General features: G+C 40.9%; 1 protein-coding gene across 2 annotated transcripts in view; it reads left to right on the top strand.

Annotated features, from left to right (window-relative positions):
- fasn (fatty acid synthase) overlaps nucleotides 1-26917 on the top strand; it is a 90610-nt gene that overhangs the window by 3496 nt on the left and 60197 nt on the right. For both annotated transcript variants that reach the window (XM_075458054.1, XM_075458053.1), the window contains exons 2-6: nucleotides 8601-8736; nucleotides 14048-14200; nucleotides 14315-14488; nucleotides 22591-22791; nucleotides 23188-23310. In XM_075458054.1, the coding sequence (XP_075314169.1) occupies nucleotides 8610-8736; nucleotides 14048-14200; nucleotides 14315-14488; nucleotides 22591-22791; nucleotides 23188-23310 (778 nt within the window). In that variant the 5' untranslated portion in view covers nucleotides 8601-8609. The remainder of the gene's footprint in view (nucleotides 1-8600; nucleotides 8737-14047; nucleotides 14201-14314; nucleotides 14489-22590; nucleotides 22792-23187; nucleotides 23311-26917) is intronic.

Genomic DNA, 26917 nt, shown 5'->3' with positions numbered 1-26917 from the left:
AGAATACGTTACTTTTTACAGATGCTGCAGTCCAGTGTATGTGCTCCTGGATAGTTGTCGTTATGCTGCTGTTGTGGCTTTTAAGTGCCCAACGTCCCCCGTCCTTTGAACCGGAAGGACTATGGTTTACATGTTTTCAAAATATGAGCGCTGCTAGTCTTCAATTTGGAACTTCACACCAATATTGTTCCATATGTAGTATCTATGTGGGGAAAAATTAGTTTGTAGATCAAGAAAGAAGCATCTGTTTATGAAAGAAGGATGGTTTTGAGGGGATTTTTTTTCAACATTATAATTACAGATGTAGCCCTCCCACTCAACTCTAATTGGTTAGAGTTGTCATGAAATACCTCTTTGTACCTGTTACAATTTAAGCATGGGAGGTGAGTTGAAGGGAGTCTACTAAATATGAAATTTTCAGCCGTCTACTTTACCTAAAAGATATAACTCTGCCTAGGGTGCAGAGAGGCCTGGTTAGCTATAAAATAAGCTATCTCGTTGTATGAGCTTACAAACTCCCATGCATACATTTAACACACCATAGCCCTACCATAACCACATTTAACAGATAAACATTTCAAATCCAATTGCAACACATGAAAGGTTTATTAACACACACAAAAAAATGGACATTGACACGTTATCACAAAAATAAAATAAATACCCGGGGTTTGCAAAACTCAGTTATGGTACCATGGTGTTGGCGTGCATGTTGGAGCTCATTTGAATCCTTACGAACAGTACTTACAGATCCTTGGAATTGGCAATAGTTTTCCTCAAGCCCTCTGTTCAGAGGAGAAATGTGAGAAATGGTGGAGAAGACCAGTCCTGGAGACACGTCCGTGTGCAACAGCGGTTTCGTGGCGGCAGCAAAGTCCTGAGCACCCTCTGCAGCAACAGCGTGTAGGCTTCAATGCCGGCAGGCATGTAGGCACACTATGCAAAGATTCACAATGCCAGTAAACTCTACTGTCAATTACCATCCATAACCGTTCGTATTGCTACTAGTTCACATTATGTCCATACTCACTCAGAAATCTTGGCGCAAAATATTCTCGCTCAGTCTCCTTCTTCTGATGAGGGAGACGAGGCTAGCTAGCACTGCTTTAACCACTGAAAATGGTGTCCGCGGTCTTAAACAGCTCCAAACACGGCTTGGCTTACTCGTACTGCTTCTGTACCCAAATACCACAGCTAAACCTCCGGATTTTAGTTCCACTTAAATAACAATTTAAAACATTTCCAAATGCTCTAATTCTTACGTTGTTGCTTTTACTTTTTCTCTCGTCATTAGCCTGAGCCTCTTGTCGTATTTTCCCTCTCTTTCTCTCTAGTCCCACCCCTTCTCAGAATCCGGTAGGTAGTTGACACTCATCTCTTATTGGCACTGACTCACAAATGAAAGATTGACACTTGTTTACGCAAATGAACAAAGGAAACGATATGGAACGTTCAAAACAATTAAGAACATAGGAAATCACAGTATCTTCCCAAATAAAATACAACACATACATTTCCCCACATTAATGGCAACCAATTTCTCACCAGAGCACTACACAAAGTAAAAAGAAATTTAGGCCTCCTAATTTAGAGAAAATCAAATTTTGTATGAAGTTCCAAATTGAAGATGGGTTCTAAATAAATTGTTTAAGCCGATTTATTTTGAAAGTATTATTTAAAGTGTAAAAAGTTAAGGCCACCATTATCAAACGAGTTCATTATTACTGTTTTTTTTATTATTTGTTTTTTTTAATATAGGGTTTTTGTTCCTCCATATAAAGTTTAATAACATCTTGTCATTATCTTCTGAGACCTTTTTGTTAACATCGACAGATAAAGCGGCATGTAAGACGGGATATTCGCATCAAAATATTCTTTAATAGAAGTGCGTACTTTGTCACTAGCAGCGCTCATATTTTGAAAACCTGTAAACCATAGTCCCTCCGGTTCAAAGGACGGACCACCACCAGTCCAATCAGCAACGATTCATGTTGTCCGAGGGTACCTACTTTTTCCGTTTTGGTTAATGTCGTTTTCCCTTTTGCCGTTGTGATTTGCACTTCAGGGCTACCGTAGATGTTGATTGCACCATTATGTTCAACAGAATGTTTCTCAGGTCTCTTCTCGACATGGTTGTGATGTGGGGCTGGATGGAACTGGACGGGTCACCAGTCTACCACATAGACGAACAACCATGCACACCTACATTTACTCCTACAGTCAACTCGGAATCAGCTGTTAACCTAACATGCATGTTTTTGGATGATGGGAGGAAGCTTGAGAACCCATATGTGCATGTGGAGAACATGCAAACTCTACACCAGGGGTGGTCAGAGACTAAGAGCCGCATTTTTTACTGTGTTACCACAAAGAGCCACATTATTTACAAAAATGACAGAATTCTCTCCGTTAAATCCGTCTGTTCTTGACTCGCTCTCGTCTCTGTCACGTGACGCATCAACGCTGATATTAAACCCAAGAAACGAGCAAAATGAGTCAAAAACAGACGTGTTTGGAGCAAAATGAGTCAAAAACAGACGTGTTTGGAAAGCTTCTTCACACGAGGAGACAGAAGAAGAGGCTGTGACCACTAAGAAAAAGAAAGCTGCATTTTGAAGGCAGGTTTAAGCGTTACCATATCGACCAGAGAGGATGTTATGTCAGGAGGACGCTGCTAATAAAGTTACATACAAGTACACAGTGGATTAAAGTTTATTATTATATTTACTAAACACCACAGTGTCTGTGTGAGTTGTATTATCTTATTTTGTTGTATTTATCTGCCACACCTGAAAGGCCGGTCTGTGAAAATATTGTCTGACATTAACCCGGTCCATGGAGCAAAAAAGGTTGGAGATCGCTGCCGTATTGAACTCAAACGAAGCAAACACGCACATAAAAAAAAAAAAACACAAATTTTGATATGAACGTAAGAGCCGCATGAAACCAGACAAAGAGGTTGGCCACCCCTGCTCTACACAGAAGGAACTAGCTGAGATCAGAATCAGGAACCCTCTTGCTGTGAGGAGAAAGCGCTATCCACCATAGCTTAGTATTAATAGTAATGACAAAGCTGCAGTATGTTTAATTATCACTTTTATCACAAAGATAAAAAAATGAATAAATGGTTTGAACCATATCAGACTGGTATGTAATGCCTCTGCATGTTTTCTTCTCCTTGTTTACTTTTTTCTTTGTTTCTTCAAGATGCCATGAATTCTCATCACTGTGTTGTCCCAGATAATGTTCCCAAATGACCAGCAGGCTTTGCACATGAAGACAAAGATTTCAGGTTCAGGAAGTTTTTGTGAAAGACATACTCCCTTCCTCACGCATGCTGGGATATTACAGAGTGGTAGGGAAAGGCTGCAGTGCTTCTGTGGTGGATGTTCTTGTGATTGCAATACATCAGCCTGTAGTTTTACTTCTTTCACTGTTGGCATCCATTATTAGTTGCTCCAAGTGTAACTGGAAAAAGGACTTCATGGTGCATTCAGGTCAAATATGTACTTAAAATGAAATGACTTACCACACTTAAAACCACAGATGTCTTTCATTTATATTTTTTCTTCTTTGAAAAAAATAAATTTTTAATTTCTTTGTCGTTTCTTCACTGAAAACGACAAATATCAAAGTAGGGTTTGAAGTGATGTTTAGACATGTTTTGTGTTTTTCAGCTGTAATTCTATTTATTTTTTAAATATTTTTTTGGGCTTTTTTTTTTAATGCCTTTAATGATAGGACAGTTGGAGAGAGACAGGAAGCAGGGGGCAGAGAGAGGGGGAAGACATGCAGCAAAGGGCCGCTCGGTGCGGGACTCGAACCGGGGCCAGATGCAGCGAGGACTGTAGCCTCTGTACATGGGGCGGCTGCTTAACCCACTATGCCACCGCCCGCCCGCCCTGTAATTCTATTTTTGTTATGCTGATGCTAAAATACCCAAAAGTTAACCTGATAACTATTTTTAGAAAACTCTTCCATATATCATCCAGCACAGATAATTTTTGGGCCATTGTTGTGATGTAGTTGACACCAAGAGGCAAAAGTAACAAAGGAGGTTGGAAGCAATAAGGGCTTGAAACAAACGTCTCTAGTGAAGACTATCCTTTATACTGTGTACACAGGGCATGCAGCTTGCATGCTAAAGATGTAAGACCAAAGAAGTCAGGTTCTTTTATTATTATTTTTTGTCAACAAATAGATATGGAAGGTATTTACCATGTGAGTGTCAAACTATCTCTGTGATTTACAAAGCATTAATCAGGTCTGGTATCTCCAAACATGCTATCAACAGATGAACAGAAGTTCAAATTCACCAAATAAACTAAAACTAGTGAAATGGAAAGTCACATCTCCCAAAGCAGAGCTAAAAAATGCTACAAAACAGTTCTAAATAGTGGTCAAAGTGATTAAAAAAAATAAATAATAAAATGATAAATTAAAGCATTTATTTCAAGATGAACTGTTGGTGTGCTCAAATAAATGTGGCCGCCGTGTCTTAGTGGTGAGAGTGGGTCGTCCAACAACCTGAAGGTTGGCGGTTCAATTCCCACGCTCACTGCTCAAAAGATTGGTGAACTGACAGCTGGAGGGGTGGCAGGCCACCTCCTTGCCACGGCCGAGGTGCCCTTAAGCAAGGCACTGTACCCCAATGCTCCTCGGGTGCTGTGAATGGCTGCCCATCGCTCCAGTGTCTGGCCCTGTGCAAGTAGATGTGCATGTTCAACAGGTGACAATGACTACATGAGAATAAAGTAATCTTAATCTAAATACTCATGTGCATCATGGAAATGCGAGAGAAATAATCCACCAGAAGAGAGACAGTGATGCAGCTCTAAGAGATGAACACTAACAGGAGAGAGGTGGCCAAAGCAACTCCTCACATACTGACTTTGGCTCAGGAGCCCACTATGTTGCTGTTCAATGTAGAAAAACCCTCTATCACTTTTGATTGTGCAGGGTTTTCTGAGTTAGTCGCTAGACAGTCACTTTGTGCAACTGGCAACAGGGAAAGTGTCGGTAAAGCTTTCTGCAATTTTATCTCGTACATTTAATGTTTAACCAAGTATAGTGAAGAGTGCCGAAGAGAAAGAAGGAAGTAGTAAAGAGCAATGCCAAATTAACCTCCCAAAGCTGTCTGTGTGAGTTGTTGGATAACTCGGGACTATAGAATGATAGTGATGCATTATCGGTGGGTCAGAAATTGTTCGATAACCATCTGACAGGTTAGTTGATGCAGAAAACACACTTTTTGCTCTTTTTGCACAACAAAAAGTAAGCATGGAATGTGGCTATGAAATTTTAACCGCACCGTACCAAATCCAGCTTCTCAAACTCTGATAAACACACCCAGATAATCGAGTTGGAGTAGGAATCCCTCCTGCATGTGAAATCTCAGCTGGACTCAGATGGTCGTAGGTGCTGTTTTCATGCTCCAAAGTTCAATATTTTAGTAAAATCAGTCAAGTGTATAGTAATCCAGCCGAATTCCCAATAAAGCTGCTCTCATTCACATATTTTTCTGTTTTTTTTTTTTTGTTTTTTTTTGTTAGAAACTGGGACTGAAAATCAGCCCATTAAGACTACAGGTCAACTGGCAGTCACTTAACCCATTTAGGCCTAAGACGCCTGGAAAAGAATGCCTCTAAAACCTATGGGCGATTTCAGAAAGACCCCCTAAAACCTGAAGTTTTTCTGGAAATTCAGCAATTGTGTCAACGCCTACTAAATGATGGATTTCTCAGCCTCTGTAGCAGATAGAAACAAAATTCAAAAAGTATTGGAGAGCTTACACCTGTGGCTTTCTTTGGAAATTGAGTTTATTTAGATCCACCCTCACGAAAATAGAAAATGTAAAAAGTAAAGTGCAGGAACAGCACTATTTTCAATTAGAAAACAGTAATAAAATAAAATTTAATTTAATATTTAAATGATTTATTTATCTATTTATTTTATCGCCAGTAATCTCTTCGTACTGGCAGCACAAGGAGTCCCATGCCCATACACATTCCAATAAACGTTTCCATCTCCGGCACAGCTACGTGGGACCACCTTGCCATCTTTGCTCGAGCTGGAGTCTGAAGTACCTGCTCACTGTATCTATTCGTCTCGGAAACGAGATGCGCCCAAAGCTCCTCAGTAAAAATATGATTAAATGCCTGCAACGGTGTGGCATCTGCAGGTAAATCGACTTTCACCGCTGGTGTGCGGTTGAAATCTCTCCGTCGATTACGGCGGTAATTGTCAGTCTTCCACTCACATTCAAACCCTTCAAAATCATCCTCAAACATATGTGCTAGCCATGAATCTCCATCAATTGGGTCAGCACGTACATCAGCATCATCAAAGCCAAGAAAACTCTTCACAATCGCTCCCGTCTGAAATGTCTTCCCACTGAAAGTCCTCCATGCTTGGTTCGATGAAACTTAACTTTTTTTTTTTTTTTAACTTCAAAACAATGACACGAGGAACATGACGACACTCTCACGTGTCTATTATAATGCATTTAATTGGCGCAGAGGTCAATAATTGGTGCAAAACAACCTTATACAGTACATGAAAAAAGAAGTGTACGCTTTCCTGGCCTTAAAAGGTAGAATAACGCAACAGCGTCCCCGGCTTTAAAGGTAGAAATGCGTCAATGCTTTCCCGGTCTAAATGGGTTAAAGCAGTGGTTCCCAAACTGTGGTACGCATACCCCTCGTGGTACGCGGAGGTACTGCAGGGGGTATGCGGCGCACAGGGAGTTTTATTTATTTATTTATTTTTTTATTAAGGCGTCACACTTTTATGGAGAACTGTTTATGAAGGAGACTCCAGTTTTGTGATGAATGTTACATGAGTTAGGCCTGTTAATGTATTCTTAAAAAGAGAGAGAAATGAGTTATGTTCATGTATTCTTAAAAAAAGAGAAATGTTACTTGTTTAAGTTAGATAACAAAGGAAGATTATTTTGATTTAGTATTTATGCTATTTTGGTTAATTATTTATATTTCAAGAAAATGTTTTTTATTCTTATGTTGAATTCAACTGAGGTTAAAAAAAAGAGAGCGAAAGCCTGAGAATTTTATGTTCAAGTTAAGGATATTAAATAAAATGATTTTCATGTAATAACCACTGTGTTGCTCTACTTTTGGAGAATCATCGCACGCGTTGTATGTGTGAGGGGGTACTCGTGGTGTGACAAGAAGGTTCAGGGGGTACTCAGACCAAAAAAGGTTGGGAAACACTGTGTTAAAGCATTAAAGACAACATCTGTGTTGTGAATTCAGCTGTACTTGTACCATGATCTACCACACGAAAACTTAGAAGCAGCAGAATGTCTTGAAGGTTTTCTTACACAGTTCAGTGTTGTGGAGTCTGACATAGTCTGACATACTTTGCTCGTGCATGTATACTGGAATGTGGACGGTGGTTCAGTTAAATGGCCTAGTCGAGCTGTAGGCAAGGCAATTTTATTTGCATAGCACAATTCGTACACAAGGCAATTCAAACCAGAGATCTATTCAATGGTGCATGTAACCATGCTGCGTGTTGCTGCTAATCTTCTGGAGCACTTATGAGCACAATTGCTTGCTAGTAACATTGGCTGCTTTATTATTCTTTTTTTTTTTTCTGCTGACCTGTATAGTTCTTTCCATTTGCGTTTCACCATTTGAATACATGTGGTACTGATATAAAACACAAAATCTGTTATCAAGGAGCCTCCTTAACCATTGTAGGTGTGTCAAACAGAGCACTTCGGCAGTGAAAAATTCTTAAAGGGATAGTTCGCCTCTTTTGACATGAAGCTGTATGACATCCCATATTAGCAATATCATTTATGAACATTGACTTACCCCCTGCTGCGTCCTGTGAGCCGAATTCCAGCCGAGTTTTGCGTTCCACGAAAGTAGTCCGGCTAGTTGGCTGGGGTCAAAAAAATAAAGCGTTTTGCTTCTCAAAAAAATATCCGTTCAAAAGAGTAATACATTTGCATCACAAAATGTTGTCCAGGAAAAAGTCAGACCTCACTTCGCTTGGCGCTATTTTTGCCTCCCTTGATATCAATGCGTCCAATGTAAAACTCTGCAGACCGAAGAGCAGACCGAGCAGTCCCTAGCCACCCAGCGATAGCTGCACCTGTTACGGTGTTTACTGCTCGGTCTGCTCTTTGGTCTGCACAGTTTTACATTGGACGCATTGATATCAAGGGAGACAAAAATAGCGCCAAGCGAAGTGAGGTCTGACTTTTTCCTGGACAACATTTTGTGATGCAAATGTATTACTCTTTTGAACGGATATTTTTTTGAGAAGCAAAACGCTTTATTTTTTTGACCCCAGCCAACTAGCCGGACTACCTTCGTGGAACGCAAAACTCAGCTGGAATTCGGCTCACAGGACGCAGCGGGGGGTAAGTCAATGTTCATAAATGATATTGCTAATATGGGATGTCATACAGCTTCATGTCAAAAGAGGCGAACTATCCCTTTAACTGCAAACAGTCCACACTTTCTCCTGAAAATCTGTTTTTCGTGTCAAAGAGTTTATGGTACCAGTCATAATCATTGTATTAAAATGGTGAACTTCAAAAATTGATTACAGCCTCTGTCTGTTCACAGTGAGTCAGTATGGATGAGATAGTCATAGCCGGGATATCAGGCCGTTTGCCAGAGTCCAATAACTTGGAGGAATTCTGGGAAAACCTCATCAATGGTGTGGACATGGTGACGGAGGACGACAGACGTTGGACACCAGGTGAAACTTCACATACACATGATGCATTAACCACGATCATAAATGAACAAGGAATGATGGTCCACTCTTGGATAGTTCCTTTACCTTGACCCCGCATTGCAAAGCTCTTTTCAATTTGTTTCTCATTCACGTACACATCAGTGGCGGCTGCTGACTTTTAAAACAGGGGAAGCCCATATTACGCGTTCAGGGTGTAGTGGCTCGTGCCATCCCAAAGCAGAAGATAGCAAAGTTAAAAAGAATTAGTTATAACATAGCTGTGTCTAGTATGACAAGTATGCCCAGCAAATACACAGAAAGAAGGTATAGACTTTGAAAATTCACACAGCAAGGCCAAAATCAAGTAGGATCGAATCTAAGGCCTGTAAATGGCTGGATCAGAATCTGTGGAGCATTTTTTTCTCTCTCATGATGGACAAACACTAACTCCAATCATCACGACACAGCCCCTCATATTGACACGCCCACGTCTAATCTACCCCCAGAGACGCCGAGCAGCCTCGGAAGTGATGAGTTTTTGTCGATTTAGCCAATGATGACCTAGAATTGTAGAAAAAAAACTTGACTCTCCCCCCCCTCCTGAAGCCGGCAGCCCTCGGCTCGGAAGCCCGGCTGTTAGTGGCGGTTTCATAACATGATTTCCTCAGTGAACGGCGGCGATTTCAGAACAAATCACTTCATTAAGCTACAGGACAACATGTTGGAGTTATGAAAGTAAATGCAGTATTGGGCATATCTTGTGTTTTGTGAATAACTGTTTTATCGTCAATTTAACATTGAAGATGTAGCAATTTCGCCAGAGAATGGGAGAGGCTGTCCGGCTTCCCGTGTTGTCTCTGAATAGCCGCGGCTGGTACACATCCATACATTGCTTCTTATTCTATAAATGCAGCACTTTTTCTTCCGCCCTTCGCAAACTCACATACTCAGCTCAGTTAAGGCTAAATCCATGATTAGATTACTCGGCAGGAAGAGAACAAAATTTTGCAAAAAATTCAAAGATCTTTATCTGGACTGACTCTTTGAGGGACTGCTTCAAGTAAAGACGACACTTTTGTGTTTTGGATAGGTTTTCCCTCCTAAGGTTTGGGTCACGTACAAAGCTCTGGTAAGCGGAAAAATCATTTCCAAAACAGCATATTTGAAAATATTAAAATGGAGAAAATCCAACAAAATCTTAGAAAATTATAACTGCAAATTTGATGAGAAAGAGACCCGGAATTAAATAGAAAAAGGAGACGAAATTAAATCGAGGTACAAGTGATTGGGGGAAAAAAAATTATTTGGAAAACAAAGATGAACTACGACTATGAGTTACTTGACTAATTTTGAATTTCACCCCACTGGGGGATGAATAAATTATTTTTCTATTCTATGAAGGTAAATAGAGGTAAGTCTCCTAAACACTGAAAAATTAAGGCAGATGTGAGAGAATAGCTCTTCCTTATCAAACTTGAGCATTACCTTAATTTTATTATAATTTCAGTCTCTGCAGACAGAGGAATTGATTTCTGCCTTTAAAGTTCAGCTCACAGCATTTTCATCTGCATCTGTCTCCCCGTACTTAAACACTTTGCAAGTGTTTCATCTTTAAACTTTAAAGTTAAGACGGTGAACTATTTTGATGTAAATGCTGGGCTACAGCAATAGTGGTACATGAGAGCCACATGAAAGCCACAAGTATAGTGAGTTCCTCGGTTTTGACTTTGTGAATTTAGAACAATAGGCAAACACACAGAAGCAGCAGAAGACAGGCTGGTTTAGGACTGTCCATTCACTCACTCTTTTACTATAAAGTAGACTTAATTGTAGCAGACAGCTACAATTCAATTCAGTTTTATTTATAAAGCACCAAATCACAACAAGTGTTATCTTAAGGCACTTCAAAGATACAGTCCAATTCAACTACAACTTCGACTACAATCCAATCATATCAAATTGATTAAATTCTAAATTAGTCCAGTTAATACAATGCCAACTTAAAAAAAAAAAAAAAGAAGCAGAAAGGGCGCCCATCTGCCTCGACTGGTTTGGAGTTGAGAGGTCAGGAAAGAAGAGGCAACAAGCACCATAACATCAGGCCAGGGATAACTGCTGAGAGAGAGAAACACAAGTCAATGACAACAATGATGTCACATGTACATGGAGAGGAAAGAGAGCAGAGGGAGGAGAGGTGCATCATGGGAACTCCCCCAGCAGTCTGGGCCTATAGAAGCAGAACTATAATATAAGCCTAATCAGAAAGGAAAGTTTAAAGCCTAATCTTAAAGGTAGAGAGGGTGTCTGCTTCCTGAAGCCAAACTGGCAGCTGGTTCCACAGAGAGGGGCCTGATAACTGAAGGCTCTGCCTCCCAAACTGGCAGCTGGTTCCACAGGGAGGGGCCTGATAACTGAAGGCTCTGCCTCCCAAACTGGCAGCTGGTTCCACAGAGAGGGGCCTGATAACTGAAGGCTCTGCCTCCCATTCTACAAGTAAACCTGCAGTCTGAGAGCAAAGTGCTCTGTTGGGAAAGTACCCAACTATGACATCTTTACTCAACTTGGCCCTCCACTACATCCTCCAGCACCTGGACTCCCTAGGTATCTATGCCAGGATCCTGTTTGTGGATTTCAGCTCTGCTTTTAATACAATCATCCTGGCTCTGCTTCAGGAGAAGCATTCCCAGCTGAACGTGCCTGACTCCAACTGTAGGTGGATTACATACCTCCTTCTGACAGGAAGCAGCATGTGAACCTGGGGAAACACGTCTCCGACTCACAGCCCATCGGCACTGGTTACCCCCAGGCATGGGCGTCAGTTTGATTTCAGAAGTGCTGGGGACAATTACCATTATACACCGCTTTGTGTTGATACTTTGTTTTTTGTTAATAAATCACCTTTTATTTTTGAAAAGTCCGCATCCGCATCCGTGTCCACCACAACCCTGACAGAAAGCAGAGTAGTCTGTGACATGCAAAAGCGACGTTTGCACTTTCTCTACTTTTTTAAAGTGGTGGGGACAAATCTGCTCGTCAGACAAAGTGCCGGGGATGCGTCCCCACCTTCCCCGGCGGAAATGACACGCCTGCCCCCAGGGCTGTGTTCTCTCTCCTCTGCTCTTCTACCTGTACACAAACAGCTGCACCTCCAGTCACCAGTCTGTCAAGCTCCTGAAGTTCGCTGACGACACCACTCTCATATGACTATTCTCTGATGGTGACAAGTCTGCCTACAGGTGGCAGGCTGACCATCTGGCGACCTTCTGCAACCAAAACAACCTGGAGCTTAACACTCTAAAGACGGTGGAGATGATTGTGGACTTCAGGAAGAACTCAGCCTCACCTAATCCCATCACCCTCTGTGACTCCTCAATTGACAGTGTGGAGTCTTTCTGCTTCCTGGGAACTATCATCTCCCAGGACCTCAAGTGGGAGCTGAACATCATCCCTGTCTTGGTGTCCAGTTCTGGTTAACAAAGACTTCAAGGTGCAGTGGTGGAGGAAGTACTGAAGTGTAGTACTTAAGTAAAAGTATAAATACCCAGCAAAATATATACTTAAGTAGAAGTACTGCATCAAAAAGCCTACTTAAGTAAAAGTCATAAGTACTGACTTTTAAATTTACTTTAAGTATTAAAAGTAAAAGTACTCGCGCTATTGGTTGTCTTTCAATGTCTAGGCCAAGTTGTCTACCAGGGATTATCTGCAAAGATAATACCATTAAGACAAACCCATAAAGACAACATGATATACCTTTAAATCATTTATTTAATTGAATGCCTATTTTCTGTAGTTTCTTGTTGGCACATAAACAAAACAATCATAAACAACATGTTAAACTTGCAGAAAAGAAAAAAAATCATAATAATGCGTAACTCAAGACAAGGCATTTAATTTGCCAGGCAGACAAAAGTAAGGCTGTCACAAGAACATGGCCGTATAAGTGGCATACAGAGGCAAATTTGCATTAACAGAACTTTTTGTTTAATTTCATCAAGAGCTGGTTTTCAAAGTTTTTTGAGCCTAGTCTGCCTCTTTTGGCAGAAAAAAATGTGCCCTGCCGTACGAAAGAGCCGTTCACATGCCGCAGAGGCAGGCAACGGCGTGTTGATCTTGAGGGACAAATTGGCAACTGTGGGCACTGACTTGAGGGCGTCCATGGAGGTAACCGAGTTTGCCAGGTACGCATCCAGTTGTCTAGTGGTTTCCTGGACATTTCCCTTCATCAGGCCAAAGTAGTCCTCCTCCTCTGACCCGGAATGGCTAACAGATGATGGGACTGGCTCATCCTGCATGCATCTCTTGATGTAATCCATGCCTACACAGAACAACACAAACACAGAATAAAATAAACATTATTCTAAGATCGAATCAGGATAGGTCATTTGCTAGGCTTACTTTCTAATTAACCATTTGCCAATTAAATGACTCACCCAACTTCAGCAAGTCCTCATTGCTTGTCCACAATGTGGGAAACTTCGGAAGTAGAATTGCTGCAGCATTGAGCTCAGGGTCAGCAAGCATGTCTCCAAACCGCCGCTGTATTCCGTCTGAAGGGCAGTAATCAGTGTCCCCTTCCTCCTTGTTGCAGTTGTTGTCAGGCCATTGTAATGTCCATGAAGTGCTGTGTTTTCTCTATAAATATAATAATAATAAACTGTTAATCTGAATCATAATATATTCAAACTACAACTCAAATTCTCACAACCTAATCTAAAACATTTGCAGGGACAAGACTTAGCACCATGCAAAGTGCAAGTGCTAAGACCATGAGGTCCAGCTAGCACGCTAGCTTGACATAGCTAACCTACCAGCTTTATCTTACCACTACGTTAAATACATAATTATTATGCTATTGTCAAAATTAATTTAGGTAGATAACAGTATAATATCATGTAATCTAACGAGACAAGGGCTTTTACTACAATGTTAGTAGGGTCTTTTGATCACCATCTTGAGTGAAAGATGAGCCACTGACCAGAGACAGCCTGTTTCAAGCAGACCATGAAGTCGAGCTAGCACGCTAGCTTGACATAGCTAACCTACCAGCTTCATCTTACCACTACGTTAAATAAATAACTACGGTACTACAGTATCATATTATTTTGATGCTATTGCTGTGTCATTCAACATGCATTTCGCTAGACAACATTACAATGTATAGCCCTAACCCTAACCCTAACCCTAATAATTAATATACAGCAATATTGTGTAGTCTTACGTGTGATTAACGGGCTTTACTCAATGTACATGCAATAAGTCAACTCAACTGCATCATTTGTAAGAAATCATTTTAAACTTGAGGTTTTTGCACGTTTCTATTTATTTTTAGGTTTGTATGGTCTACCAAAGAGGAATGGTAAGCTGAAGGACATCGGCTATTTTGATGCATCCTACTTTGGAGTTCACCCCAAACAGGCCAACACTATGGACCCCCAGCTCCGGCTCATGCTGGAGATTGCCTATGAGGCTATTGTGGATGGAGGTGAGGAAATAGAATGAAGTGTAATGTAACTCTTAAGTGGAAATGTGATTGCATACTTTTTTTATTTTATTGGTTTGATTCGATACAACATCAATAACAAATATTGCAATACAGGACTGAATCCAACCACACTACGTGGCAGTAGGACGGGGGTCTACATCGGGGTGAGTGGTTCAGAAGCTGGAGAGGCATTCAGCAGAGATCCAGAGGAGCTGTTGGGCTACAGCATGACTGGTTGTCAGCGTGCTATGTTGGCCAACCGGCTGTCCTACTTTTTTGACTTCAATGGTATGTGTGCACACACTCCAAGCCTTAGAGACCTAGGCTAGAGATTAAAATTGCTCTGTGTTCATGCATATGATTGCTGCCTCGCATGTGTCCGTTTGGAGGGTCAGTTGTGCATGTCCTCAAAGTTTGATTCAGTACAGTTCAGTTTTATTCATCTGGTGCCAATTCACAACAAAAGCTATCTCTTGGCACTTTACTGATTTATCAAATAAGTTCAACGAAATATAAATCGGTTCAATATAATTGTATTTATGTCATACCAATTCACAAAAAGTAACCTAGCTAAGGAAACCAAAAGTTCACATTTAGTCTTCAGTTTCCTCATATAAATCTAAGATTTTTCACATCTTTGTCAAACCATGTGCAGTTATTGCCCCACATAGGGGACAAACTGCAACAGTGCAGGAGTGTCACCAACATGTTGGTGTACAGAGAAACACACTTTAAGTTCCTACAAAAGGGATTGTCCAATCCTGTTTTGATTGTTTTTGAAAATGGGTATAGCTTGAGAGGGAGTCCTGCTGTTGAGGTTTGTTCGATATTCACCCACCCTGAAATGGAGTTTCCAAGAAGGGGGATATTGTGGATTGTTGACGGGAAGCCCAATAATACAATTTTAAGTTGGGGAGTAGAAACCCACCCCTCATGAAATGGATAAATACTGAAGTCTCAGTTGAAGTTATTTTTATTTTTTATCAGTCCTATTTATTTATTTATTTATTTATTTTTCTTTATTGTCCCAAATAAATTTAGTAGCTTGGTGGTATTATTGAAGGTTTCAGGTTGTGTGAGCAGAGTTTGAAATTTATATCAAAATTTTGGTATGATGAGCACTTTAATCATGTTTATACAACCAATCGTAGAAATAGGCATTTGTTTTATATTAGAACTATTTCAGGCCCCCAGGTTCATGAAACCCCCAGTGACTTTTGAATGATATTTTTCTGCTAGGCTGCAATATTTTCTTAATACTAACTTTGTATTTTTTATTTTTTACCCATAAATATTTCAAATTTGAAATATTCAAATGGGGTATGTCGTCTTTAAAAATTTTTGAAGAATCTTTTTAAATTTTATTTATATAGCGTCAAATTACATACAGTCGACTATCGATTGTCTAGAGCAGGATTGCCCAACCTTTTTTGACCCAAGATCTACTTTTCAAGTAGCCAACCTCCCGAGATCTACCAGTCTAGTGTCAACATCGCAAACCCACTCACATCATTTCCAGCCTGCAGTAGCTAACCAAAACTGACCTTAATATGAACCAAACAGAAAAATTAAACGGATACAAAACAGATAGATCTCTGAGTTTGAAAAAATTCAATTCAAATTAATTCAATTATAAAAACTTTATTTATTATTTGGGCAATTAAAGGCACATAGAGCAGCTGGAAATCACTTCCTACCCCAGTGAGAGACCTGGCACTGGGAGAAGGAGGCTAGCTTCTTGTAGTCAGGAGTGTAGGAGCTGGTTGCAAGGCGTAGGCAGGCTGCAAAATGGTCATCACTCATTGTTGATCTGGACTTGGACTTGATGATTTTCATGTGCGAGAAAGCAGACTTGCACAAATAAGTTGATCCAAAAAGAGCGGTCAGGTTCAAAGCACATCTTCTGAGATTGGGATACTTCTCCTCCACCAGTAGTTTCCAGAACACTACATGCTCTCCAGGTTGAGTGGATGTTGATCTGGCTTTGATCTAAATGTCATTTTGCAATGTCAGAATCTCCTCCTCAAGAGCTGAGCTTTCCAGGTCCAAAAGTGATTCGACTTGTCATCAACATCAATTCTTGCACCAAATGGATAACACATGTAGCTGGCTACAGGCTCGATGGAAGTCAGTAAAACGCCTCTTAAACTCTGACGAGATGCTCTGAACATGCTCCTCATAATGTGCACTGTCAAGCTGTGTCACACCTTTACCTAAACGTTGTAGTTCTGCTCATGTGAGGGAAGTTGCGCACGTTACCAGCTGCAGCCTGCTGGACATCAGCTGTAGCTTTTAAACTTGTTTACTGAACTCACCATGTTGACAACATCTTTACCCTGCAGCTCTAAATTTAATTCATTGAGCTCGCATGTGAGATCAGTGAGGAAAGATAAGTCTAAAAGCCACTGGTGGTCCTCTAGCTTTGTATGGTATGGTATGGTTTGTATCCACATGTTTTGAAAGCTTCAGGAAGTCCTTGATTTCAGGCAGCAGCTCCGTAAATCTGGCCAAAGATTTACCTCTGCTTAACCATCTAACATCCATGTGAAGCAGCAGGTCTGTGTGCTCAGCATCATTCTCCTCCAAGTGAGCACGGAAAAGCCTTCTCTGCAGACTCCTGGCACCAACTGAACACAAAATCTTCATTGCAATATCCATCACTTCTTTCATATTTAAAATCTTTCCACACAACGCTGGCTGGTGAATTATACAATGATGATTCAAGAAATCCGGGAAAGATTCACCGTCTTTGCACAGTGCAATGAACCCACTGGTGCAGCCCAACATAGCAGGCGCCCCATCAGTTGTGATGGAGATCAGCTTGAAGAGCAGCAGTTTTGTCTCGGTAACAAATCCCATGAAGGCATTGAAAATAATCCTCACCTCTGGTGTGTCCTTTTAATGGCAACATGGTGAGTAGCTCTTCCTTGGTGCTCATGTCTTCAAAACCCATCCTGATGAAAACACACAATTGTGCCACATCAACCATATCAGTCAACTCGTCAAAATGCAGGGAAAAGCACTCACACGCGCCCATATCCTTCCTCAGTTCCACATCCACAGCCATTCCCTCACATTAGTGATGGAAAGTTCGGCTCTTTTCCGAGCCGTTCAGGAGTCAAAAAAGCCGGCTCTTCTTTTGGAACTGAGTCAAAAGAGATGGTTCTTTTGACTCCCGAACGGCTCTTTATTTAGGATCTTTTGTAGCCTATATTTTACCTTAACTTTGCAAAAAAAAATCATGGTTTATGTGTTGAAAACCCATTTGCTTTCAGTGTTTTTATGAGACCTTTTTAATTGCCTTTATTCTGTGCATTTATTTGATGACAAAACAACTCTTACATTTGTTTATTTCAATTAAACTTTTTTATTGGACAAATGAACAAAAAAATTTCAAACAAATCCACAGAACAGCATTAGTCCTCAGGGCAGGTTGGCATTCAGGAAGATCAGATGCCTCAGCTTGGATGGGCTGATACCATTTCGCCTCCGTGAGTATCTGCCCTGTTTTGGAGAAGATTCTCTCAGAAGGAACTGATGTGGCAACAATACATAGTCTCCCCTCCATCACCTTCACCAGGCGTGGAAAGACTGAGGCCTTGGCCTGCCACCAGCTCAGTGGATCTTCTGCTCTCTGGATAAGGGGCTCCTCAAGGTGGTCCTTAATTCTCACGTGAATGCCGCATGCTGGTCGCCATGCTGGCCAATCATAACAAAGCTCTGTCGTAACCAGAGCTGGGACTGAGCACTGAAAGTGAAACCTAAGCAGCAATTGGAAAAAAATGCGAGCCGGTTTTCAGAGCCAGTGCTTGTGCGCATGACCCATCACTACCTCACATCGCCTTGTGGTAGTATTGCGGGAGAGTTGCACTTCTTTAATGGCCTTCAAGATCTCAGTTTTATTTTTAAAGTCGTCAAAAAGGCTATGTGCTGCCTCGAGAAAGGCTTTCTTCACAATTTTGCCGTCTTTGAAAGGCTTCTTCTGTTTAGCAAGAACGTGACTGCCTCGATAGGAAGCGGCCTTACCCTGGGTCTTCGGTTTGGTGAAGACTGACTGCTGTGCTGCAAGCTGTGCTTTCTAATCCCGCACTTTTGTGGCGCGTAAAATCGTTTTTGCAGGGAAATCTCTCTCGTAGCTCCCGTGTACCGTTTTCAAATGCCGCTCCAGATTCCCTTTCTTTGCCAACGCCACTGTTGCATTGCAAATCAAACACACTGGCTTTGAATGAGAATAAACCAAAAAATAATCTTCTTCCCATTCTGAGTGAAAATGGTACGTCCTGGTGCGTTTCCCCTCAGCCATGTTTACCTTTAGGAGTGGTAACTGCTCTGAGCGCTAGCTGCTAGCTCAGGGCTCTCAAGTTTTAAATGCAGGTCAGAGTGAGACACACCCCCACCCCCACCCTGTTGAGGGGGCCGGTTGGACGGGTCGCAGGAATGGGGGTCTTTCATTAATAATATTATCATTAGTGTTGTTGTTATTATTAACTGCTCTGCTCAGACTCATGGGAGATGTGCTTGTTTCCTACCGTTTCCATAGCGATACCCTGACCCGCCAGAGAAATTTATATTATAATTTCTTTTCAGCGTGAGAATGATTCTTTTCATTTTTTTTTTTTTCCTACACCCCTCGCGGTCGATTTGGGACCAGTCCGTGATCGACTGGTCGATCGCGAGCGACTGGTTGGGCAGTACTGGTCTAGAGTGCACTCTGAATTAAAACGAGCATACCCAGAAGGAAGCATTGACAATTTACTTGGTTTGCGTCATATCTGGCATTCTATTGGCTGGAGGAATTTTGACAGGCACCTTTCACACCAACCCAAGAATATGCACAAAAAATCCAAGAGCTAAAGTTTTGTGGGAGCCCAGGAGTGAATGCAAGGAGAAAAGCTCAAGTGTGAATGCAGGAGATTTGCATGCGTAACACTACATTTGAGAAGAGGAGCAACATTTTGAGTTCAAACAGAACACATATACATGTGAGCAGGGACTTTGGAAGGAAGTGTGAGGGGCAGAGTTTTGAGAGAGAACATTACGATATTTGAGTGTGAAGACAAGGAATCCTGCTCTGAAATCGAAAAACTATGCTCTTGATTTAAGATGGTGATATACTCCAATAACACCCCTCTAGACCACCATTGAAGGGAAAATTATTTGGAAACATTATTATTAGTTGGTATTGGTGCAGTTGGGCCAGTGTCAAAGATTTAACCACTTCAGAAAGTTCTGAATAATCCCAATGATACAATGTTTTCCATGCAGCATATTCAAGCTATCGTATAAAAAAATAAAATTTGATATGTTTTTTTTTTTTTTTAAGTTCATATCAAATGATAACCAATAGGAGAAAAGAACATATTCCTGTCATAGACCACATGTGTCTTGCAGGGTTTTACTTGGAATCCTTGGGAAAATTCCCATCTTAGTCAATAGCTTTCTGGTTGTTTTGAACTCATGGCTGTTCTGCATTGTTCCAGCTTGGAAGTGTTGTATAAACTTGAGTTTGATTCTGTCGTCTAGGATATCCTTCCATAATACTGGATGATAAACTGTGACATTATCCTTAATCTTCAGGAAGAGAATAGGAAATGCTCTGTTGTGTCTTCCAAAGTTTATTCAAAGTGGAGTCCCAACCATTTTTGTTACGTTTCACTTACAAATTCGAGCAGCAGTCAGAAACTCTTGGCTTCTTCTGGGACACCAAAAACCTGTGGGTCCTTCCTGCTGCTTCACTTGTTGATATTCATCTCCAGATTTGTTGATCTCTTTTTCAAATAAATTCATTTAGCATTTTGGCAAGCTGTACTTCTGTTCTGGACACCTGCTTCTCCATTGTATCAATGTGTTTAGTGTCTTTTGTCGACACATGTTTGATTCCAGCTGTGATAACATTTGTGACTTCTCTAAGATTGTTGCTTATATCATCCAGTTTTAGTCTGAAAATCCAAAAGAAGCAACTTCTGCTCTGGTAGCAGAGCCATTCCATTCATGTCTGCTTGTGAACAGGTCTTTTTTGTACAAGTCGCTATTTTGTGGACTCAAGTGAAAATGTCACACTCCTTTATTGGCGGAGATGTTGGCATAATCAAAGCAGTGTGGGAACTCTGAGTTCTTTTTTTTTTTTTTTTTTTTTTGTAGCCACAGCCTGTGGAAAGGATACAGTTTTGGGCACGCCTGGCTGGAGCTCCTTGCCTAAGGTGCCCTTTTGATATGGGTCATTTGATCACACCTGTTAAAATGAGACTCTTCCCATGTTCATATACGGACTAAATTGGCACGTATCGATGCAGTCTCAAAGGACAATATTGTGGCCCCTAGTCTGAAATGTTTCCAACTCTGCACTACAGTTTGAATACGAAGGCCATCTTTTTGCTACAAGATGTTTGACTCTGCAGCTGCTCGCTGCTCTTTTTGTTGAGTGAATGTGTCTCTGTGGTATATTTCATTTTTTTTTTTTTAACAAGTATTTTTTTTATTGCGCACCAACAATAAACAAATACAGAACAAAGAGAAGATCCTTGGAACAATGCTCACATATTTTAATTTATTCTAATTATTACATCCTCCCTGGAGTGAAGGCCTCACACATTCGCTATTCATTTTGATGCCCTCCTTGTGGATTAAAAACCACTGGGTTAGAGGACAGAGGAACAAATCAACACGAAAACACATGCCTGGTTAGGGGAAAGAAAAAATGGAAACATACATTGGAAGTTCAAGAAACAACAGGTTACCCTGTAGAATGTCAACAAAGAGCTCTGCAGGGAAAATATGGAAATGTACACAGATGCCCTTTTTGGTTAGCATTCAAAAGAAGTGGGTTTTAAAAAAAAATTAAATAAAAAATGCTGATTAGAAACAATGAAAATCTAAAAATTGCTGTAACTGCGCAAAACAAGTTTGTTGTTTTCTGTTCTTACATGCTGTCACACACCTGGGATTCTGTCCTAAACAGAAAGTCGGACAGATAGATTGGTGGTCGTCCTGTCAATCAAGGTAGGACGACCAAACCTTCTTACATGTATTATAAATAACGTCATATCAACATCACGTGACACTTCTGATGAAGACTACTATCAGCCTGTAGATAAGAAACTGAAAAATTATCTTTAAGGTTTAGGTCAATTAATTTCTTCAGATCTCGATGCATACTAAAGGGACTTTAAGAAAGAACTTTAGGAATCACATCTGACCTGGCAAAAATGAAAATTACTTGATTCATCTGTTGTTTCTGGTCTGAGTTGAAAAACTGACAAACATCATCCCATGTAAGAGATGACATAATCCAAAGATTTGCAGAAAGACTCCTGAAAAGCCCCCCCCCCCCACTTTTCCTGTGATGTCCACCACATCAAGTCTTTTTTTTTTTTTTCTCCTCTTTGCTTTAAGAGCTTTAGTTTCCAATCAGTTACTGAATCACAACCACATGCAACGTAGCCTTTACCACCACCTTCTGGTGACACTGCATAGCCCAGTTTGTTCACTTTAAACCGGTCAGTGGAAACATGTCTGATCAGCATTTCTTTTTTTTTTTTTTCAAATTGCTGCAGGTTTGCTTCTGTGAGTAGTGAATGCCATAGCATTGGTCACTGCAGAGAATCATGAGACATGCATGAATTGGTTCAACTGTTTTGAAATGTGCTTTATAAATAAAATTGGATTAGATACATGGCCTAGTTTTTTGTGTTACTTTTTGTGTTACTTTGAGACCAAATGTGTCTAATGTTGACAATAGTGTGTAGAAGAAAGAAGGCGGCCCTAAAGACCTGTCCTATAAGGTCATTAAAAAACATGTCCTGTTCGAGTGAGATTCTTCAGCCTTACTGCGTTGTATTAATATAAGCTGAGCCTGTAACACTAAAGCATAGTTTTTTTGGATCGTGCTTACACTGCGGTTGGGCATAATTGTGCATTTTTCCCCAACTGGCGTATCATTGAGTCATGTACTTTTTAGATTTAAAACATCAAAACTGATATTAATTGATATTTAAAAAAAAAAACAGCCATTCACCATATGGACATACTTTAGCCCAAATACTGCATGGATAAGGTACCTCAACACCTTTCTCAAACCTGTCATTACAACCCTGGTTTATTTGGTGGAGTGCTTCTGCTGTGTGTGCATGTGTGTTCACACTACTACACACAAAACTGATAAATATTTGACTTGCAGATTTTGTAGTGATTACATTTCTGAATATAAGGAAAACTATTTTCTCTGAGGTCTTTTTAGCATTGACTCTCTCGGTAAAGTATGCAATTGCCCACACCCTACAAAACATGTCAGTTGAGGCTTGCATCAGTGTTCCACACTCTGGCCTGAAATATTTGTTGTACTTTGGAAGTGTTTTTCTGCAGATCTACCTTAATCTCCTTTCCTTTTACAGGTCCCAGCACTGCTATAGATACAGCCTGCTCCTCCAGCTTGTTGGCTTTAGAAAATGCCTTCCACGCAATTCGTCAGGGGCACTGTGATGCTGCTCTGGTGGGGGGAGTTAACTTACTGCTCAAGCCAAACACCTCAGTACAGTTCATGAAACTGGGCATGCTCAGTCCTGAAGGAACCTGCAAGTCCTTTGACTCATCAGGTAAAATAAAGTCTTATGGTTGAAATTGTATCTTAGGACAACTACTGGAAGTAATAGTGTCCTGTGAGTGGCTCCAGCCGTCACCCCAGATCAAGTTTTTTTTTTTTTTTTTGCATGTTTTTCACATGTATCAAATTAATTAATGGATAAGGTGATGATATCTTTTTAAAATCATGTGTATTGAAATGAATAAGAGTTTACAGTAATTAATAGAGGACATGTTGACAGCAATAACATTTACCAGTTTATATATTGTTATCTGCATTGTTTCACATCTGAAGGTTGTCTCACCTCCACCACTACTTAATAAAGTATTCTTATTAGTTTGACTTTGTACTGCATTTTATTTACTGTTTTGATGTGTGACCATAATTCTAAATCTTTTATTTTGATCAGGAAACGGATACTGTCGTTCTGAAGCAGCAGTAGCAGTACTGCTGGTAAAGCGATCTGTGGCTAAAAGGGTTTATGCAACCGTCCTCAATGCAGGCAACAATACGGATGGATACAAAGAGCAAGGTAAGGAGACGCCACACAAGCTTCAGATCCACACAAGCCATCTCCAAACCCATGAGTTGATTCACGAGCTCTGCAGCCAGTAAGACATTTTCAGCACTCACAGATATAGGCACCAAAGTAAGATTGACTAAATTAGAATTGAGATGCAAGCATTAAAGTATTTCATAAGCATAGGTCAAATGCCCACCCTTAGAAGCCCTAAGATGGAGATGCTGCATGCAAACACTCTGGATTTCTTCAATTAAATTAAGTTCAGTTTTATTGATATAGTGCCAAATCACAACAATTGTAATCTCAAAGAACTTCAAAGATCAGTCCAGTTTAAGCCAATTACAATCCAATTCATTGTAATATAGTCATTATTAATTCAAATCAATTTAATCAAATTCCATATTGGTCCAATTCGTCCAATTGTGGAAAATAAAATAAAAATTTCCTAGTCAACCATCATATTACATTGAAACTTCACTTGGATCAAATCTTCCATCTACGAGGCGACGGTGGAAAGAAAAAAAACGGGAAGAAACATCCATCAGAACAAGAAACAGGAAGAGTTCATAACACCAGGCCAGGGATACCTGTTGAGAAAGAGAAACACAAGTATAAGCTTTATCAAAAAGGAAAGTTTTAAGCCTAATCTTAAAGGTAGAGAGGATCTCTGCTTCCTGAAGCCAAACTGGCAGCTGGTTCCACAGAGAGGGGCCTGATAACTGAAGGCTCTGCCTCCCAAACTGGCAGCTTTTTCCACAGAGAGGGGCCTGGTAACTGAAGGCTCTGCCTCCCAAACTGGCAGCTGGTTCCACAGAGAGGGGCCTGATAACTGAAGGCTCTGCCTCCCAAACTGGCAGCTTTTTCCACAGAGAGGGGCCTGGTAACTGAAGGCTCTGCCTCCCAAACTGGCAGCTGGTTCCACAGAGAGGGGCCTGATAACTGAAGGCTCTGCCTCCCAAACTGGCAGCTGGTTCCACAGAGAGGGGCCTGATAACTGAAGGCTCTGCCTCCCAAACTGGCAGCTTATTCCACAGAGAGGGGCCTGATAACTGAAGGCTCTGCCTCCCAAACTGGCAGCTGGTTCCACAGAGAGGGGCCTGATAACTGAAGGCTCTGCCTCCTAAACTGGCAGCTGGTTCCACAGAGAGGGGCCTGATAACTGAAGGCTCTGCCTCCCAAACTGGCAGCTTATTCCACAGAGAGGGGCCTGGTAACTGAAGGCTCTGCCTCCCAAACTGGCAGCTGGTTCCACAGAGAGGGGCCTGATAACTGAAGGCTCTGCCTCCCATTCTACTTTTAGAAACTCTGGGAACCTCAAGTAAACCTGCAGTTTGGGAACAAAGTGCTCTGTTAGGAAAATATCCAACTGTGAGATCTTTAAGATATGATGGAGCTCGGTCATTAAGAGCTTTATATGTAAGGAGAAGAATCTTAAATTATATTCTGAATTTAACAGGGAGCCAATGGGGTGGTCTGTGGCGTAGAGAATATGTGGGACAGCCCAATTATAAAGAATTACAGCAGTCAACTCAATTCAATTCATTTTTATTTTATATAGCGCCAAATACAACAAATGTCATCTCAAGGCACTTAGATAATAAAGTCTAATTCAAGCCAATTGGAATTCAATTCATTGTAATCATAATTATTCATAAAATAATCCAAATCGTTCATATAGAGCCAATTCAAAAACAATTTCCTAGCTAAGGAAACCAACAGATTGCACTGAAACTTGTCTTCAGTCCAATCTCCCGTCCTGAGCGTGCCTGAGGCGACTGTGGAGAGAAACGACTCCCTTTTAACAGGAAGAAACCTCTGGCAGAACCAGAACCATGAAGGGTGGCCATCAGAACCAGAACCAGGAAGGGTGGCCATCTGCCTCCACCAGCTGGGGTTTGAGAAGACAGAAAAGAGGGGACAACAAACACTGTAACACCATTCAAAGGATACCTGTTGGAATAGGGAAACACAAGTTAATGACCACAATAATATCACATATACATAAAGAGAGTAAAGTGAGGAAAGGTGTGTCAGATGAGGCCCCCCAGCAGGCTGGGGCTATAGCAGCTTAACTATGGGATGTTTCAGGATCACCTGAGCCATCCCTAACTATAAGCTTTATCATAGTCCAATCCTGAAGTAACACAGTAGTTCCTAAACTTTCTCTGCAGGGTCCCCCCTTTGGTACATAAGAAAAAAACAGGACCTACATACAAATAAATGAGAAATAAATAACGAAATTACAAGCCGCCTTTACAGTGTAATTATTTAAAGCGTTGGTTGTAGAGTCATCAAGCATAATTGAAACCATGTCCACAGCACAGGGAAGTACTAATTCCTCCGCTATTGTGTGAGGCTTTTTACACTGTGCCACTCGGTAGGCAACTTTATGAGGCGAGTTGAGTATTTGCCGGCACGGATGCAGCTTTAGTAAAAAAAATTACTGTTGAGCACGGCAGTTTATGAGTTTTTGTCTGAAAAACTTAACTGGCTTGTCTTTGTGCTCTGGATGTTTTGTCTCCAAGTGGCGTCTTAGCTTGTTCGCCTTCAAGCTGTCACAAGCTAGCGCTTTTAAGACAGACAACACACTGCGGTCTCTCCTCATTACCCACCGTTGTACAGCTGAAGCCAAAGGCAAGATATGTGTCATCATATCTTCTTTTCTTTGCCATGGAAGGAAATTGCTTTGGAAGCACATTTGGCAATGCTTCATCCTCTGCTTTGCGTTTACATGGAAGCCCCATCAAAAACCTGTCCATGTTATGCTAGCGGTGTCATTTATTGATTCATTCATTCATGCATTTCCCCCTTGCGCCCCCCCTGCAATTGCTCTGCGCCCCCCACTTTGGGAACCGCTGGACTAACAAATGCATGGAGCAGTTTTTCTGCATCACTCTGAGACAAGATGTTCCTGATTTTTAACAATATTACGAAGATGAAAGAAGGCAGTCCTAGAAACCTGTTTTATATGTGAATCAGAGGATAAATTCTGGCTAAAAATAACTCCAAGGTTCCTCACTGTAGAACTAGAAGCCAAGGAAATACCATCTAGAGTAACTATATAACTAGACAATCTCTCCCTGAAGCGCTCAGGTCCAAAGATAACGACTTCAGTTTGTCTGAATTTAGAAGCAGACAGTTCTGAGTCATCCAGGTCTTTATGTCTTTAAGACATGCTTGTAGTCTGACCAACCTATTGGGTTCATCTGGTTTTATAGATAAGTACAGCTGAGTATCATCAGCATAGCAATGGAAATTTATGCCATGCTGTCTAATAATGTTACCTAATGGAAGCATGTATAAAGTGAAAAGAATCGGTCCAAGCACAGAACCCTGAGGAACTCCATGACTTACTCTGATGTGTGAGGAAGATTCTTCATTTACAAGAACAAACTGAAATCTATCAGATAAATATGACTTAAACCAGCCTAATGCAGTTCCTTTAATCCCAATAACATGTTCAAGTCTCTGTAATAAGATACTGTGATCGACCGTATCAAATGCAGCACTGAGATCCAACAGGACAAGCACAGACACAAGTCCGCTATCAGAGGCTAAGAGGAGATCATTGGTAACTTTCACCAGTGCTGTTTCTGTGCTATGATGCACTCTGAAT

Source organism: Odontesthes bonariensis, chromosome 23 (assembly GCF_027942865.1).
Source record: "Odontesthes bonariensis isolate fOdoBon6 chromosome 23, fOdoBon6.hap1, whole genome shotgun sequence".
In the NCBI taxonomy this organism is placed as follows: domain Eukaryota; kingdom Metazoa; phylum Chordata; class Actinopteri; order Atheriniformes; family Atherinopsidae; genus Odontesthes; species Odontesthes bonariensis.
This window is presented reverse-complemented; position numbering and strand designations above follow the sequence as displayed.